Raw genomic sequence first — 13981 nt, 5'->3', positions numbered from 1 at the left:
CGAAGGATGGGTGGTATGTCAATGCAATACACTATATTTACTCAGGCTATATAGGACGGTTGATGACCGGGTTACTACATCTAGATAGCGATACTTGAGATAAACTGACACAGGGTCTGCGTGTTTACTATATTTAATGTTTTGCGGTAGCTAGACGGGTTTACAGTAGCTTGAGTGCGTGTCTGGATCAGAAGTGCCTGCCGCTTCCCTGTCAAATAGAAATCAAGGTGCGGTGGAGTTTTGTAACAGCTTAACTTCCACATGTAAGATCAGTACAGGAGTTTTGTGCTAGAACTTCTGGTAGTATACGCCTAGCGTGCTCTTTCATGAAACTTGTTTGTAGAGGTTTGCGGCTTGTAGGAGTTGCCAAGGTTGTAGCTTGTTTCCCGCTTTTACACTTGACTGAGAGCTGCGTCTACTGATGTGGGTGCTGAAGTGAGTGTTGGGGATGCGGAGGCTACTCGAGCTGACACGCGAATATTGCGAGACTGGTATGGTCGAGAAGAGAGAGTGAAGAGCGGGAGTGATGTGGAAGTCATGGTTGGAAAGATGAGAGCTAGGAGATGGAAGACCTACGAGTTGCTGTAGCCGTTTCGGGGGAAAGCGTGACGTTATGGTATGAGATGTGATATAGAACAGGCAGAAGAAATGCAATCGGACAGAGAAGAGATGAAGAGAGATGAAAGGTGTGACAAGATATAGAGATGAAAAGAACATCCACGCGCAGGCCAAAGGTCACGCGATCCTACCTCGAATGTGTGCAAGTGCAAGTGCAAACCTCACAACGACGAGACTGGATCACCAAGATATGCATTAATACATGTATTCCCATCCTATGAAGATCGAGTAAACTTACATCTAACGTCCGAAGCAGAGCCCATCCCAGAAAGCAGTCCAGCAAACACCGCTGTTTTGCGCCATTTTGTGTCAAGATCTTCGCGAAACAAGAGACATCCAGTCTCCTATTCGAGCCTACTCCATGCTCTTAGCAAGCGCCCATAAGCTGTCGAGCTTGGTCCTGGCGAGCACCTCCCGCGCCTCGCCAGCCGTCTCGCACATTCTCGATCCCCACTTGAAAAACAGGTGCTGTTTGACTTCGCCTTCAAAGACGAGCGTGCACTTGTTCTCAGAGAGATCCTTCAGATTGCCCTTGTCGTCCATAGACTTCAGCCACTGGGGGTCTGACGCGTGTTTCTCTGCCTGGGTATCCGTTGGGGGTGCGTTTTCCTGCCATTTGATTCGCTGCAGCATGAGCTTCTTGAACTTGCTGATGGAGAAGCGGCCGCCCTCGACGACGACGAGATTCATGTCGGGATTAAAGATTGTGACGCCGTTGAGCGCATATTGCTTGCCGTTTTGGTCGATTTGGTAGCGGTGTTTGCTGTAGGCTAGGGTGTTGATCTTGAAGACGCAGAGGTAGAGGCCCTTTTGCGCATCCTTTTCTTGTTGTGTGGCGAGTTTGGCGTGTTGTTGCTCCTTTGTTAGTTTGCGGTCCTCGTTCGCGGCGATGTGGTTTTCGTGTCGCTCTGCAATCTGTGACTCGACGAGCATTTCGACAGCGGTGGGATCTGCGATGGCTTGTTCGCCCATGACGCGCATCATGTTTCCACGCTTGACCTTGGGTGGTGGAGGGGGCTCCAGTCCGAGACGGATCTTGGCCTGGTGCTCTTTCAGGTCTGCAGCACGACGCATCCTCCGCAGCTTCTCCTGCTCCTTCTTTGTGAGGTACATGGGCTTGATCTCGACCAGGCGCTGGTCCTGCGGCGCCTTGAGCAAGGGCGGGTGCTGGACGTAGAATGTGATGATGGAGTCGTCGCTGTCGATCTTGACCTTGGTGGGGTCGTCGATGCAGTCGTAGTTCTTCTCCGGCAGGATGCCCTCGTCCCACCACTCGATGTCTGGCGGGGCCTGGACCATGAAGCCTCGCTCGCTGTTCTCGTCCAGACCGGCGCGACGGGCTTGCTGGGCGAGCTTCTTCTTGATCTGCTCGAGACGGGTCTGGGCTCGCAGCTTCGAGGCCTGGTCGAGGTATTTTCCGTGCTCGTTGAACATCAGGCTGCGGGATGCGCGCTCGCGACCCGTGCCAAAGTTCTTCGCGTCGAAGTAGGGGTTCTCGTCCTCGACGCCCTGTGCCTGAGCCGGCTTGGGGGCAGCGGCCCGGGGCTTTGCATCGACCTTGGACGTGGGCACACGCTGGTTACCGAGCGTCGTCGCAAAGGGGTTCCTCGCAGGCTCAGGCGTCGCGGGCTTGGGCTCCTCCTTGGCGCTCTTCATGGCGTCCATCCTCGCCTTCAGCGCGGCGAGCCTGGCGGACGCGTCGCTGGGTGCAGCAGCAGCAGCGGCAGCAGCAGGCGGCGCGGGCGTGGCAGGGGCGCCATTGGCAGCGGCCTTCTTCGCAGCGAAGCGGGCAGCGATCTCCTGGGCCTTTGCGCGGGCGGCGGCGATGGCGTCGGAGCCCTTTGCGCGTTTGGCGTCGCCGTTGGGGCCCTGGCCTTCGGGATGGGGGCGCTTCTCGACCATGCTGAGGGCCTGTCGGGGGTGTGGGTGCGCCAGCGTGGGTTGCGTGGGTTGCGTGTGCGCGGCGGAGGGCGGGGCGTGGGGCTGTTGAGCGTTTCACGGGCGTCTGGCTGCGGTGGTCTCGTGGATGGATGGTCGACGGTGGATGCGCCTGTCTCGACGATGGAGCGCTCTGCACTGATAACCGCACGTGATTCCACGGGCATGACGCGAAAAGCGTCGACAGCAGTAGCGCGTCTTGGCGCCGGCAACTTTTCGAAGCTCGCTCCCAAAAAAACTCCCCGCGAACAGCTTTTGCCCGTCCCAGGCCTCGTGCGCGCAACTCTCCCACGACAGCAGGCGCAGAGCAGCGCCGTGGAGCCGCCATGAACTCGTCCCTCCCCACCTCGTCGGCCATCCAGAGCGTCGAGTTTGGCTTCTTCTCGGCCCAAGACGTGCGCTCGCTCTCGGTCAAGCGCATCACCAACCCGACCACCTTCGACTCGCTGCTGCACCCCGTGCCCGGCGGTCTGCACGATGCTGCCCTGGGCGCCTTCCTCGACAATGCCTGCGCCACATGCGGCCTGACGACAAACTTTGGCTGCCCCGGCCACTGCGGCCACATCGAGCTGCCCGTGCCCGTCTACCACCTCACCTTCATGGACCAGCTGCTGCGCCTGCTGCGCGGCAAGTGCGTCTACTGCCACCACTTCAAGCTCGCCCGCGTGCGCATCAACGAGTACGTCTCGCGCCTGCGCCTGATCCGCTGCGGCCTGGTGAGAGAGGCCAACGAGATGCACGAGCACATCGACATCAACAAGGGCAAGACGGGACCTCGTGAAGTCGACGAGTCTGAGTCGGACGACGAGAATGAGGACATCATCGGCCAGCGGAACAACTACGTCAAGCGCTGCATGAAGCGGGCCGGCATCTCCAAGCACGACGCGAGGTCCGTCAAGGAGAAGAACGACACCATTGCCGACGCCCGCCGACAGGTGCTGAAGGAGTTCTACGACCAGACTGTCTCGACGGGGAAGAGGTGCAAGAACTGCCAGGGCCTCAACCCAAACTACCGCAAGGACCGCGGCATCAAGATCTTCCGCAAGAACCTGAGCGCAAAGGAAAAGGCACAGATGGCCCAGGCCGAGAAGCGCTTCCAGAACCCACTCGACATTCTCGCGCGGCGGGAGGCAAAGGCCAAGAAGCAGCATGTCCACGCCGACGAGGGAGTGGCCGATCTGGATCCAGCCTCGGAAGAAGACGAGGGCATCGAGATGGACGTCGACGACGGCTCACTTGTCGCCTCCGAGGCCAGGACTGCCACCAAGACGAGAACCACAGTCGATGCCGCCGACAGCTCGCAGGAGTACATTACGACTGCTGAAGTCAAGGCCGCTATAACGCTGCTCTTCGAGAACGAGACCGAGATGGTGCGTCTGCTATACAGTCCCTATGGGACTAGGTCGCTCCTCGACGTCACCCCCGACATGTTCTTCATGGAGGCTGTTGTTGTGCCGCCCAACAGATACAGAATGGAAGACAAAACCGGAGACTCGATTGCCGAATCACCCAAGAACACTCTCTACAAGGGCATCCTGAACGCCTGCGACTCGATGCGCCAGATCAGCAACGAGATGAAGGGCCAGGAGAATGAAGCAGGATACAGGCGCCGGAATTTTGACGACCTGCAAACCACCTGGGTCAACCTTCAGGGATCTGTGAACGCTCTGATCGACCGCGATGCGAACCCTGTCCAAGGCCGAGCTGGACTCACAAATGCCGACGGTATCAAGCAGCATCTCGAGAAGAAGGAGGGTCTTTTCCGGAAGAACATGATGGGAAAGCGTGTCAACTTTGCCGCGCGTAGTGTCATTTCGCCTGATCCAAACATCGAGACCAACGAGATCGGTGTGCCGCCAGTGTTTGCTATGAAGCTGACCTACCCCGAGCCCGTCACAAACCACAACTTCTACGACATGAAGGAAGCCGTGCTCAACGGTCCAGACAAGTGGCCTGGAGCGCATGCGATTGAGAACGAGTTTGGCCAAGTCATCAACTTGAAGAAGAAGAACTACGAAGAACGACTAGCTCTAGCCAATCAACTCCTCGCGCCTTCCAGCTCCTACTCAAACGGGTCGAAGAACAAGAAAGTGCATCGTCACTTGAACAATGGCGACATGGTGATTATGAACCGACAGCCGACACTGCACAAGCCTTCCATGATGGCGCATCGAGCACGTGTACTGCCCGGCGAGAAGACGATTCGTATGCACTACGCCAACTGCAACACGTACAATGCCGATTTTGATGGTGACGAGATGAACATGCATTTCCCACAAAACGAACTTGCCCGTGCTGAGGCTATGACTATCGCCGATACAGACCATCAGTATCTCTCTGCGACAGCCGGAAAGCCTCTGCGTGGTCTTATTCAGGATCATATTTCCATGGGAGTCTGGCTCACGAACAAGGACACCTTCTTCACAAGAGAGGAATACCACCAGCTCATGTATTCGTGCTTGCGACCAGAAGACGGCCATACCACCTCTGGCAGACTTGAAACCGTCGACCCCGTTATCTGGAAGCCTCAACCGTTGTGGACAGGAAAACAGATCATCAGCACGGTCTTGAAGAACATCAAGCCTGAGGAGTTCCAGGAGTTGACTCTCACTTCCAAGTCGTCTACCAACGGCAAGCTGTGGGGCGCCAAAAGCGAAGAGCAGACAGTCATCGTCAAGGATGGGCAACTGCTCTGCGGTATCTTAGACAAGAGCCAGATTGGTCCAGCAGCAGGTGGATTGATCAACGGCATCTACGAGGCCTACGGTGAGACAATAGCTGGGCGAGCTCTTTCAATCATCGGTCGCCTGCTCACCAAGCTGCTTCACATGCGTGCATTCTCTTGCGGTGTAGAGGATCTCATTCTTACAGAAGCGGGTGACAGGGCACGATTAGAAAACCTCAGGGCTGCAGAGAAGCTGGGTTTGGAGGTTGCTTCGAAATACGTTACACTGGACTCAGATCAAATTGATTCCAAAAACCCAGAACTACGCAAGCGCCTGGAACAGGTTTTGCGAGACGATTCTAAGCAGCATGGCCTGGATCTCCTGGCTAACAGCGCGACTGCAAAGGTTTCTTCGGCGGTTACTTCTGCCTGCTTGCCGGAGAAGCTCATCAAGCTCTTTCCTAAGAACCAGATGCAAGCCATGACAGGCTCTGGAGCGAAGGGTAGTTTGGTCAACGCTAACCAGATTTCGTGTAACCTTGGTCAGCAAGTTTTGGAGGGTCGTCGTGTCCCTGTCATGGTCAGTGGTAAAACGCTGCCATGCTTCAAGCCCTACGAGACAAGCGTTCGTGCGGGTGGATACATTGTCAATCGTTTCTTGACTGGTATTCGGCCGCAAGAGTACTACTTCCATATGATGGCTGGTCGTGAAGGTCTTATTGATACCGCGGTCAAGACTTCTCGCTCTGGTTATTTGCAGCGTTGTATCGTCAAGGGCATGGAGGGACTTAAGGTCGAGTACGACACATCGGTCCGCGACTCCGATGGCACCATGGTACAATTTCTGTATGGCGAAGACGGCCTCGACACCACGAAGCAGAAGTACCTCAACGACTTCACGTTCCAGGCTCAGAACTTCTACTCGTTGGCTCAATCGCTGCAGACGCAAGAAGCCTTCGGTCGAGTGTTTAGCAAAGAGGCTGCTGATCACAACAAGAAGGCCGCGAAGAAGGCTAAGAAGGGCGATGTTGTGTCTATTGATCCAGTATTGTCTGTATACATGCCTTCTCGCCACTGTGGTAGTACATCGGAGAAGTTCTTCCACGCCAAGAAAGAGGTAGGTTACTCACTTGATAGTATCAGGCTTCGTTTGCTAACTGTTTGTAGTACGTTGACAACAACCCTGACAAGCTTTTGAAGAAGAAGAATCAAGATGTTGACGGTGAACATCTCATCAAGAGTTTCAACCAGATGCTGGATCTCAAGTACCTCCGATGTCTCGTCGAGCCGGGTGAAGCTGTCGGTGTTGTGGCCGGGCAGTCCATTGGTGAGCCCTCTACCCAGATGACGCTCAACACCTTCCATTTGGCTGGTCACTCAGCGAAGAACGTCACCCTCGGTATCCCCCGACTGCGAGAAATCGTCATGACGGCGTCGTCAAACATCTCTACACCTAGCATGCAGCTGTACCCACATACAGAGCTCTCGAAGGAAGACAATGAGAAGTTCGCGAAGAGTATCACTCGTCTTCCGCTCTCTGCTGTACTTGACAAGGTCACCGTTACCGAAACCTCTGGTCCTGGTGCTCAGTTCGGTCAGGCAAGGAGCTACAAGATCCGCCTGAACTTCTACCCCGCGAAAGAATACACCCAAGAATACGCTATAAAGGTTCGCGACGTCGCTGAATCGATCGAGCAGAAGTTCTGCCCACGTCTTCAGAAGGTCGTCCGAGCGGATCTAAAGAAGAAGGGCGAGAACAAATCATTGTCCACAGCCAACTCAGCAGCCATCCCCACCATTGGAGAGTCTTCTGGCGCGATTGAACAACAGGTTGTCCGCCAATCCGACGCCGCAGTCGACAGAGAAGGCGGCCCTGAAGATGATGACAGCGACGATGGTGAGGGTGAGAACGACACGACGCACGCCAAGGAGCGCGGCCGCCGCGAAGACAGCGTTGGCTACGAGGAGCCAGAGGAGGAAGAGCAAGCCTTCAACGCGAACCTCGATGCGCAAGAAGCTAGCGATGAAGACGAGACGTACGGCGGCAGCCCCAAGCCCTCGCGCGCCACAACGCCTGATCCCGCCGACGATGACATGGACGAATCAATGCTCATTCCCACCGACGAAGCCTCAGATGTTCGTCGCGAGCGGATATGCAACAAGAACGCCGACATCTTCAACTTCTCCTTCGACGACCGCAAAGGCGCGTCGTGTGAGATCACATTCGAATTCCCCGCCTCTGCCCCCAAACTACTCATGCTGCACCACGTCGAAGCCGCCGCAGACTTCGCAACCATCCACGTAATCCCCGGCATCACAAAAGCCACCGTCGTCACCGACGACACAACAAAAGAACCCATGATCGTCACCGACGGCTCCAACCTGCTCGCCATGCGCGACTTCCCCCACATCATCGACGTCAACCGCGTCCTCACAAACGACATCGTCGCCATGCTGCACCTGTACGGCGTCGAAGCCTGCCGCGCCACCATCGTCCGCGAAATGCACGCCGTCTTCAGCGGCCACGGCATCTCGGTCGACCTGCGCCATCTGAATCTCATCGCTGACACCATGACAAAGGGTGGTGGTTTCACGCCCTTTAACCGCATCGGCCTGCGCGGTAATGTCAGTCCGTTCATGAAGATGAGCTTCGAGACGACGGTGGGCTTCCTCAAGGATGCTGTCCTCGAGCGCGATTGGGATGATCTACGGAACCCTAGTGCGCGCATCGTCGTCGGCAGACTGGGCGCCGCGGGTACCGGCGCGTTCGACGTGCTTGCCCCCGTGCATGTCGTGGATCCGCTGAAGATGGAGTTGGGCGATGTGAAGAGCGGGGTCGAGGAGGAAGTGGGTAATGCGGTTGAGCAGGATGACGAGAGCGATGTTAGTATGGCGGATGTGTAGGCAGGCAGATATGCGCTATCTCGCCATGTCTGGTTGGTGAAGCGACGTGATTTCTTGACGTATTTCGGGCGTTATATAGGCTTGCATGGGGAGGTGTTCATGGCGAGTCAATGTGTAAATAAGTTTCCGTAGCCGTTTTGGCAGGTAGTCAAGAAAAGTCGTTTTCCCCCTAAGTATCTGTGCCTCGATGTATATGCTGTGCTATGATGTATGGATTGTGCAAAAACCGCTCACAACGTTCATCAATTCATGTCAGTTCTTCAGACCAGCTCACACACATGGACAGACATGTTCCAAACATCCAACAATCACATCTCGTCGTTATATTGGCTGCAAACCGTCTATGTTGATGATACATGAGTTTTCATGTTCAATCGCAGCAGGGCGCGCCTCCCTAGTCTTCACTACTCCTATCTAGCTACTTTCTCTCACTCCAAAAGAGACGCTTGGTTCGCATACAGCACATCAACGACATTGCCCAGCTTCTCGATCGTGTCCAACGCCGCGTCGTACCCCTGATCGCGCTCCGACTCATCGTATACGATCAGGCAACCCGCGCCTTGGTCCAGAACTCCAATGATGACCTTGTCGAGGATCATTTGCGAGAGCTTGCGTTCGACCTGCACCGTGTCGAGCCCGACCATCTTGGCGACATGATCGATCTCAACGCGGCTGTACGGCTCAATCACCTTGATGAGGTTCTGCTCGAGCATGTTGTCGTACAGGCGGCGGAGATGGCTTGTGATGAAGCGGTCGCTGCCGAGCTCCTGGCGGTATTCCGTCAACGCCGTCTCGTACTCCTCGAGACTGCGGTTTGTGTGTGCGCGCGCTACGGCCTTCATGGCTTCGAGGCGCTTTCCTGCGTACTTGATGGCGTGCTTCGACGTCATGAGCTGGGACACGTCGTCGCCGAGGTTGAGCATGATCTTGCAGAGGAGCATGTATTGGAGTGCTGATGTGGCTTTCTTCTCTTCATCCTGCGAGTGGTAGCCCTCCATTGCTTCGATGAAGTAGGAGAAGGAGGTGTTGAAGTCGCCATCCTCGGCGTGCAGCATACCACTCTGCATATCCAGGCCTGCTTGCAGGAGAGGTGGGGTGTAGACTGAGGCGGCGGAAGTTCGTGCGGACGTCAGGGCGGCGCGTCCCTTGGGTATGTTGCCTAGCGCATGGTAGACTCTCGACTCCAGAAGCTGAACCTCAACCAAGACAAGCTTGTCATCTAGGCGCTTCAGCTCCTTGAGCAGGCTGTTGATGAGTGTCAGGGCCTCGTAGTATGATTGCTTTTGCATGTACAGCGAGACGAGGCGGGTCTCAAGGTTCTGCCGTAAGAAGCCCCTCCGCTCTGACACGGCCCACTCTATGCATGACTTCGTAACGCCAATTTGAGTGTCGGTCGTGTTCGGGATTTTGGTGAAGAGGTCAAGGAGTTGTCGCACTGCGCAGTCGTTGTCAGTATGTTCCTCCTACTATGACGCGCATGTGACTGAGCACTCACCAAGCTTGGCTGTCTTTGCTTTGGCAAACGATGACAAGACCGATCGCGCCTGTCTCACCAACTCCGCAAGTGCGTCCACCCTCTTCTGGTCCCGGTACAGCTCCCCCAGCCCGACTAGCGCGCTCTCGTAGTTCTTGATGGCCGCCTCATTTGAGCCTGGGTCTTTTGCGAGCACCTCTTTGTACACCTGCTCAGCCTTTGCGGGCTCTGTCTTCGCTAGCGTGGACGCTTCCTCTATTTGCTTGCTCGTGTTGGTCGTGTCCGCGACAGCCATGGTGGGTTGTCGGGTGTGTGTTGCGAGCTGACGATGACGTGCGGAGAGTATGTGTGGTTTGTCGTGTCGGACAAGCAGGAAGGTGGCGGTCCGAGAGCTGTAGTGGGAGTGCTTTCGCTGGAAATAGCAAGTTAGTGTCGATCTATGGATGAGAGCATCCAAAAGTGCATGCACATCGGATAAGCTTACCTGGGAAGTGTTGCCGTGGTTGGACAGTTAGATCAGATTGGAGTGAGTGGTGTTGGTACACCTTCGTGGAGCTGCGGCGGATTTGGCTTGGCAAGACGGCCTAGCGTGTTTTTCCACGAAAGTACAGCCGCAGCGATCATCCTTCAACGTGCACCTCAAATGCTATGAATATCCCTTTTCTCGTTGATTATCACTCTATATGATTCATAGAGATCGATGACCTCCGGTTAAGCGAACCAAAATCCGATCTATGTCCACTGTCTTCGTTCATTTCTTTTATCTTCTACCGATCCTCCGCACTCTGTTCTCTGGTCTTGCGAATTTGAAGAGTTGATGACTCCAACTCAGTTGTGTTGATTCGCTATTGTTAGTGCTGACTGAGCATTCGATGTCTCGCAGTCTTGAACCGAGATCTGGTCACAGCAAGAGCAACGGATAACTTGAGATATGAAGTAATAACCATCGCACAAGTAGAGCAACATGACATCGTGGTTATTGTGCGGACTTTGGTCATCGACACTATGTTATTCGATAATTATGTGAACATATGATAGGTAAGTTTACAGCTTATTTACATCTTCTCTCTTCAGGGTCGAATACACGAGCCACACATAGGTACGTATCCAATTGAACAGTTTCTTGCTCCACTACCTAATCACAACATGTTTCATAAAGGCTTGTAACAAGATACCTACAATTGCCAAAGCTACATCTCTATTCTTTGTCGTACCACGCCATGCAAACCGAGTACCAGGTTACGAAGAAAGGATCTCTCGCGAAACACGATGATAGGCGGGGAAAGGTCAATATCTCTGGTACAGACGAAAGTGAAGGAAGCTTATTGAGGATGGTACTCGAAGCGCGTTTATCATCGAAACTGTCTTACAACTGCGTTTCCATGGCAGTCTATGATCCGAAGCATATTTCTCTCCCAAATCCTTGAAATGGCCGAATCAACATCAGAATCGACGTCAAAAGCTATGCTTGGAAATCGAGACGGTGCGATGCGATGCACAGGGGAGTGTCGCTAGCGTGATGGCAGCTGCAGGAACACCACGGCGCATCTACCCCACTTCGAGGATGCCTGACGCTGACATGTGGGGTGCCTTGCGGCTGAGACATATCACAAGTACTTGATCGTGGCCACGTGAATCGTCTTCTGATGTCAACTTATGACTCTAGCATCTGCTCACATTTTAGACTGTACTCCATCATAGACACCGCGGTGACGCCTGCGCTCTCACCAAAGCACCCCGCTTCGCCTTCAACCTTCAATACCAACGATGGCTACCCTTATCAAGTACGCACCGTTCATGAGCGATGTTGACATGCAGTTTTACGCGGCCCTCGCACATATCAAGATCAACCATGACAAGCTCGACGACTCCGCGCGTAAAGTGCTCGGATTGTATGAAGTACGGCCTGGAGACCACCCTTCGCGGTCCATGCGCGCTCAAATATACCCAAATGCGCTCACTTCGGATGAGTGCGTACCTTGCTTCATCTCAGTCTCAAGACGTACTAACAGCGACCGTGTGGCAGGACTCCACCAAATTACTACCGCGCTGAAGGCATCATAAAGAATTGCAACACCATAGAAGACTACAAGAACCTCGACCGCGCAGCTGTGCTTGAGAGATGCGCGCAAACGGTATGCTCAGTTGGCATACTTGCCCAAAGGTTTGCTGACATCCCATAGATCTGGGAAGCAATCCATGACGGCTCGATATACGAATGCCCCTCTCTCCTCTCCTCCTTTACAACCATCATCTTTGCAAATCTGAAGAAGTACAAATTCACATACCACTTTGGTTTCCCAGCCATACAGTCAGACCCACAGTGGAAGCGAGTAGGTGAAGCGACTCGATTTGATGCCCGGGAAACGACGTATCTGGTAGATGCGGTGCAGACGTGGAAATATAGTTCAGATGCCCGCCAAAGAGGCTTTTTCCTCGCGAAACGCGTTCGAGGAACTGCCACAGATGATGTACCGAAGACGCCTGTGTCGCCTCTGGAAGAGTTTGGATACCAGTGGGTGATTGGGAGGCTCGGCAAATTTGAAAAGGGTTTCTTCGATGGCGTAGACAAGGAAGATCGGTTCATCTCATTTGCAGATCCGTCAACATATGCGGACAACCCCGGATGGCCACTGAGGAATCTACTTGTTCTCATGCGGCAACGATGGCATCTAAGTGAGGCTCAAATCTTGTGTTATCGCGATACTCATACGCGGCGAGACCAACCAAATTCATTGATCTTGCAAATCCAGTCGGATCCTGGCCCACCTGCTTCAACCGCGACCTCTGGAGAACTTTCTGCCCGTCCACGGACACCGAAGTTGCCCAAGGTGACAGGCTGGGAGAGAACAGAAAGTGGCAAGCTCACGTCTCGAAACGTCGACCTTTCTGAATACATGGATGAGCGCAAACTGGCCGACCAAGCTGTAGACCTCAACCTCAAGCTTATCAAGTGGCGCATAGCACCCAACATCGACTTGGACGTGATTAAGAACACCAAATGCCTGTTGCTAGGAGCGGGAACACTAGGCTCTTACGTCTCAAGGACGTTGATGGGCTGGGGCGTCAGGAAAATCACCTTCGTCGACAACGCAACTGTCAGTTTCTCGAATCCAGTACGACAGCCTCTGTTCGACTTCAAGGACTGCTTGAAAGGAGGAGTCCTGAAGGCGGAACGCGCTGCCGAGGCGTTGGAAGAGATCTATCCAGGTGTCGACGCTGCAGGTCATGTCATGGAGGTGCCGATGGCCGGGCATCCAATTACTGACGCAGCGAAGACGAAAGCCAATTTTGAGAAGTTGGAGCAACTTATCGATCAACACGATGTCATCTTTCTTCTCATGGACACAAGGGAAAGCAGATGGCTGCCGACCGTCATGGGAAAGGCGAAGGGGAAGATTGTGCTTAACGCTGCGCTTGGCTTCGACACATTCGTCGTGATGCGACACGGCTTGAGGACCACGCAAGAGGGTGAGGTAGAGCTGGGTTGCTACTTTTGCAACGATGTGGTAGCGCCAGCAGACGTAAGTGTTCCAGTGGCGTAACATGGAATGTCGCAACTAACACATCATAGTCTCTCAGCAACGCAACTCTCGACCAACAATGCACGGTGACTCGTCCTGGCATTGCGCCTCTGGCATCGAGTCTCCTCGTCGAACTTCTCGTCAGCATCCTCCAACACCCTTCTAAATCTCGTGCCCCACCGCCGTCCCACACTCAGAAACCCACTTCCTCCAAACCATCCTCATCTCACCCCGCTCTCCCGCCTCCATTCGAACATCCACTCGGCACAATCCCGCACACAATTCGCGGTTACCTTTCTACTTTTTCCAACCTCCAAGTCGAAGGCCAGCCCTACGACTGCTGCTCCGCATGTAGTGACACCGTCATTCAATGCTACGAGAAAGACCCATGGGGGTTTGTGCAGAAGGCCCTGAACGAGAAGGGATGGGTAGAAGAGATGTCGGGGCTGGCGGAGGTGCAGAGACGTGCGGATGAGGCAAGTAAGGATGTGGAGTGGGATTCAGAGGACGAAGGTGGGCTGGAAGACGAGGGTGAGATCTTGTAGAGTATTTTTCTGGTCATGGCGTTTGGAGTTTGAGCATTGCATTAGATACACTTCGCTGGTAGTGGGCGTCGATTCCCGATATATTCTTACGTAGAACTCTTTACTTCCACCATATTGCATTCAAGAATGACGCCGGAAGCCGACGTCATAGAGTGGGCAGTTATTCAAGCTCTCTGGTACGAACTGTCTACTGAGTTCTGGATTCCCTTCTCCAACCAAGCTTCCAACTATGTCGCAATCTTCCAACCAAATAGTGTTCCGATACCCAGCCCTCACAACGTCACCCCCCTCCAACCCCAGATCGCCAACCCAT

The 13981-nt window shown here is 54.2% G+C and overlaps 5 protein-coding genes across 5 annotated transcripts; 2 read left to right on the top strand and 3 right to left on the bottom strand.

The window, feature by feature from the left end:
• Nucleotides 1–45: 45 nt before the first annotated feature.
• On the bottom strand, nt 46–876 carry P153DRAFT_136976 (uncharacterized protein). Its single transcript, XM_033662081.1, has 2 exons — nt 857–876; nt 46–793 (listed from the first exon to the last, which is right to left on the bottom strand). The coding sequence occupies exon 2, from the start codon at nt 715–717 to the stop codon at nt 325–327; it is 393 nt and encodes a 130-aa protein (XP_033518588.1). The 5' UTR covers nt 718–793; nt 857–876; the 3' UTR covers nt 46–324.
• On the bottom strand, nt 810–2679 carry P153DRAFT_371069 (PRP3-domain-containing protein). Its single transcript, XM_033669176.1, has one exon. The coding sequence runs from the start codon at nt 2518–2520 to the stop codon at nt 973–975; it is 1548 nt and encodes a 515-aa protein (XP_033518587.1). The 5' UTR covers nt 2521–2679; the 3' UTR covers nt 810–972.
• Nucleotides 2680–2821: 142 nt separating this feature from the next.
• On the top strand, nt 2822–8240 carry P153DRAFT_327191 (beta and beta-prime subunits of DNA dependent RNA-polymerase). Its single transcript, XM_033665321.1, has 2 exons — nt 2822–6338; nt 6389–8240. Exons 1-2 carry the CDS (start codon nt 2883–2885, stop codon nt 8123–8125), a joined length of 5193 nt encoding a protein of 1730 aa, XP_033518586.1. The 5' UTR covers nt 2822–2882; the 3' UTR covers nt 8126–8240.
• Nucleotides 8241–8271: 31 nt separating this feature from the next.
• P153DRAFT_401284 (PCI-domain-containing protein) lies at nt 8272–10126 on the bottom strand. Its single transcript, XM_033671897.1, has 3 exons — nt 10084–10126; nt 9621–10011; nt 8272–9560 (listed from the first exon to the last, which is right to left on the bottom strand). The coding sequence occupies exons 2-3, from the start codon at nt 9892–9894 to the stop codon at nt 8554–8556; spliced, it is 1281 nt and encodes a 426-aa protein (XP_033518585.1). The 5' UTR covers nt 9895–10011; nt 10084–10126; the 3' UTR covers nt 8272–8553.
• A 1089-nt stretch (nt 10127–11215) lies between these two features.
• Nucleotides 11216–13878, top strand: P153DRAFT_371065 (autophagy-related protein 7). Its single transcript, XM_033669175.1, has 4 exons — nt 11216–11569; nt 11626–11734; nt 11783–13123; nt 13174–13878. Exons 1-4 carry the CDS (start codon nt 11367–11369, stop codon nt 13666–13668), a joined length of 2148 nt encoding a protein of 715 aa, XP_033518584.1. The 5' UTR covers nt 11216–11366; the 3' UTR covers nt 13669–13878.
• Nucleotides 13879–13981: the final 103 nt, after the last annotated feature.

The sequence above is a fragment of the Dothidotthia symphoricarpi genome (assembly GCF_010015815.1).
Source record: "Dothidotthia symphoricarpi CBS 119687 unplaced genomic scaffold P153scaffold_24, whole genome shotgun sequence".
Classification (NCBI taxonomy): domain Eukaryota; kingdom Fungi; phylum Ascomycota; class Dothideomycetes; order Pleosporales; family Dothidotthiaceae; genus Dothidotthia; species Dothidotthia symphoricarpi.
The sequence above is the reverse complement of the archived record's forward strand: the minus strand, read 5'-3'. Positions and strand labels throughout refer to the sequence as shown.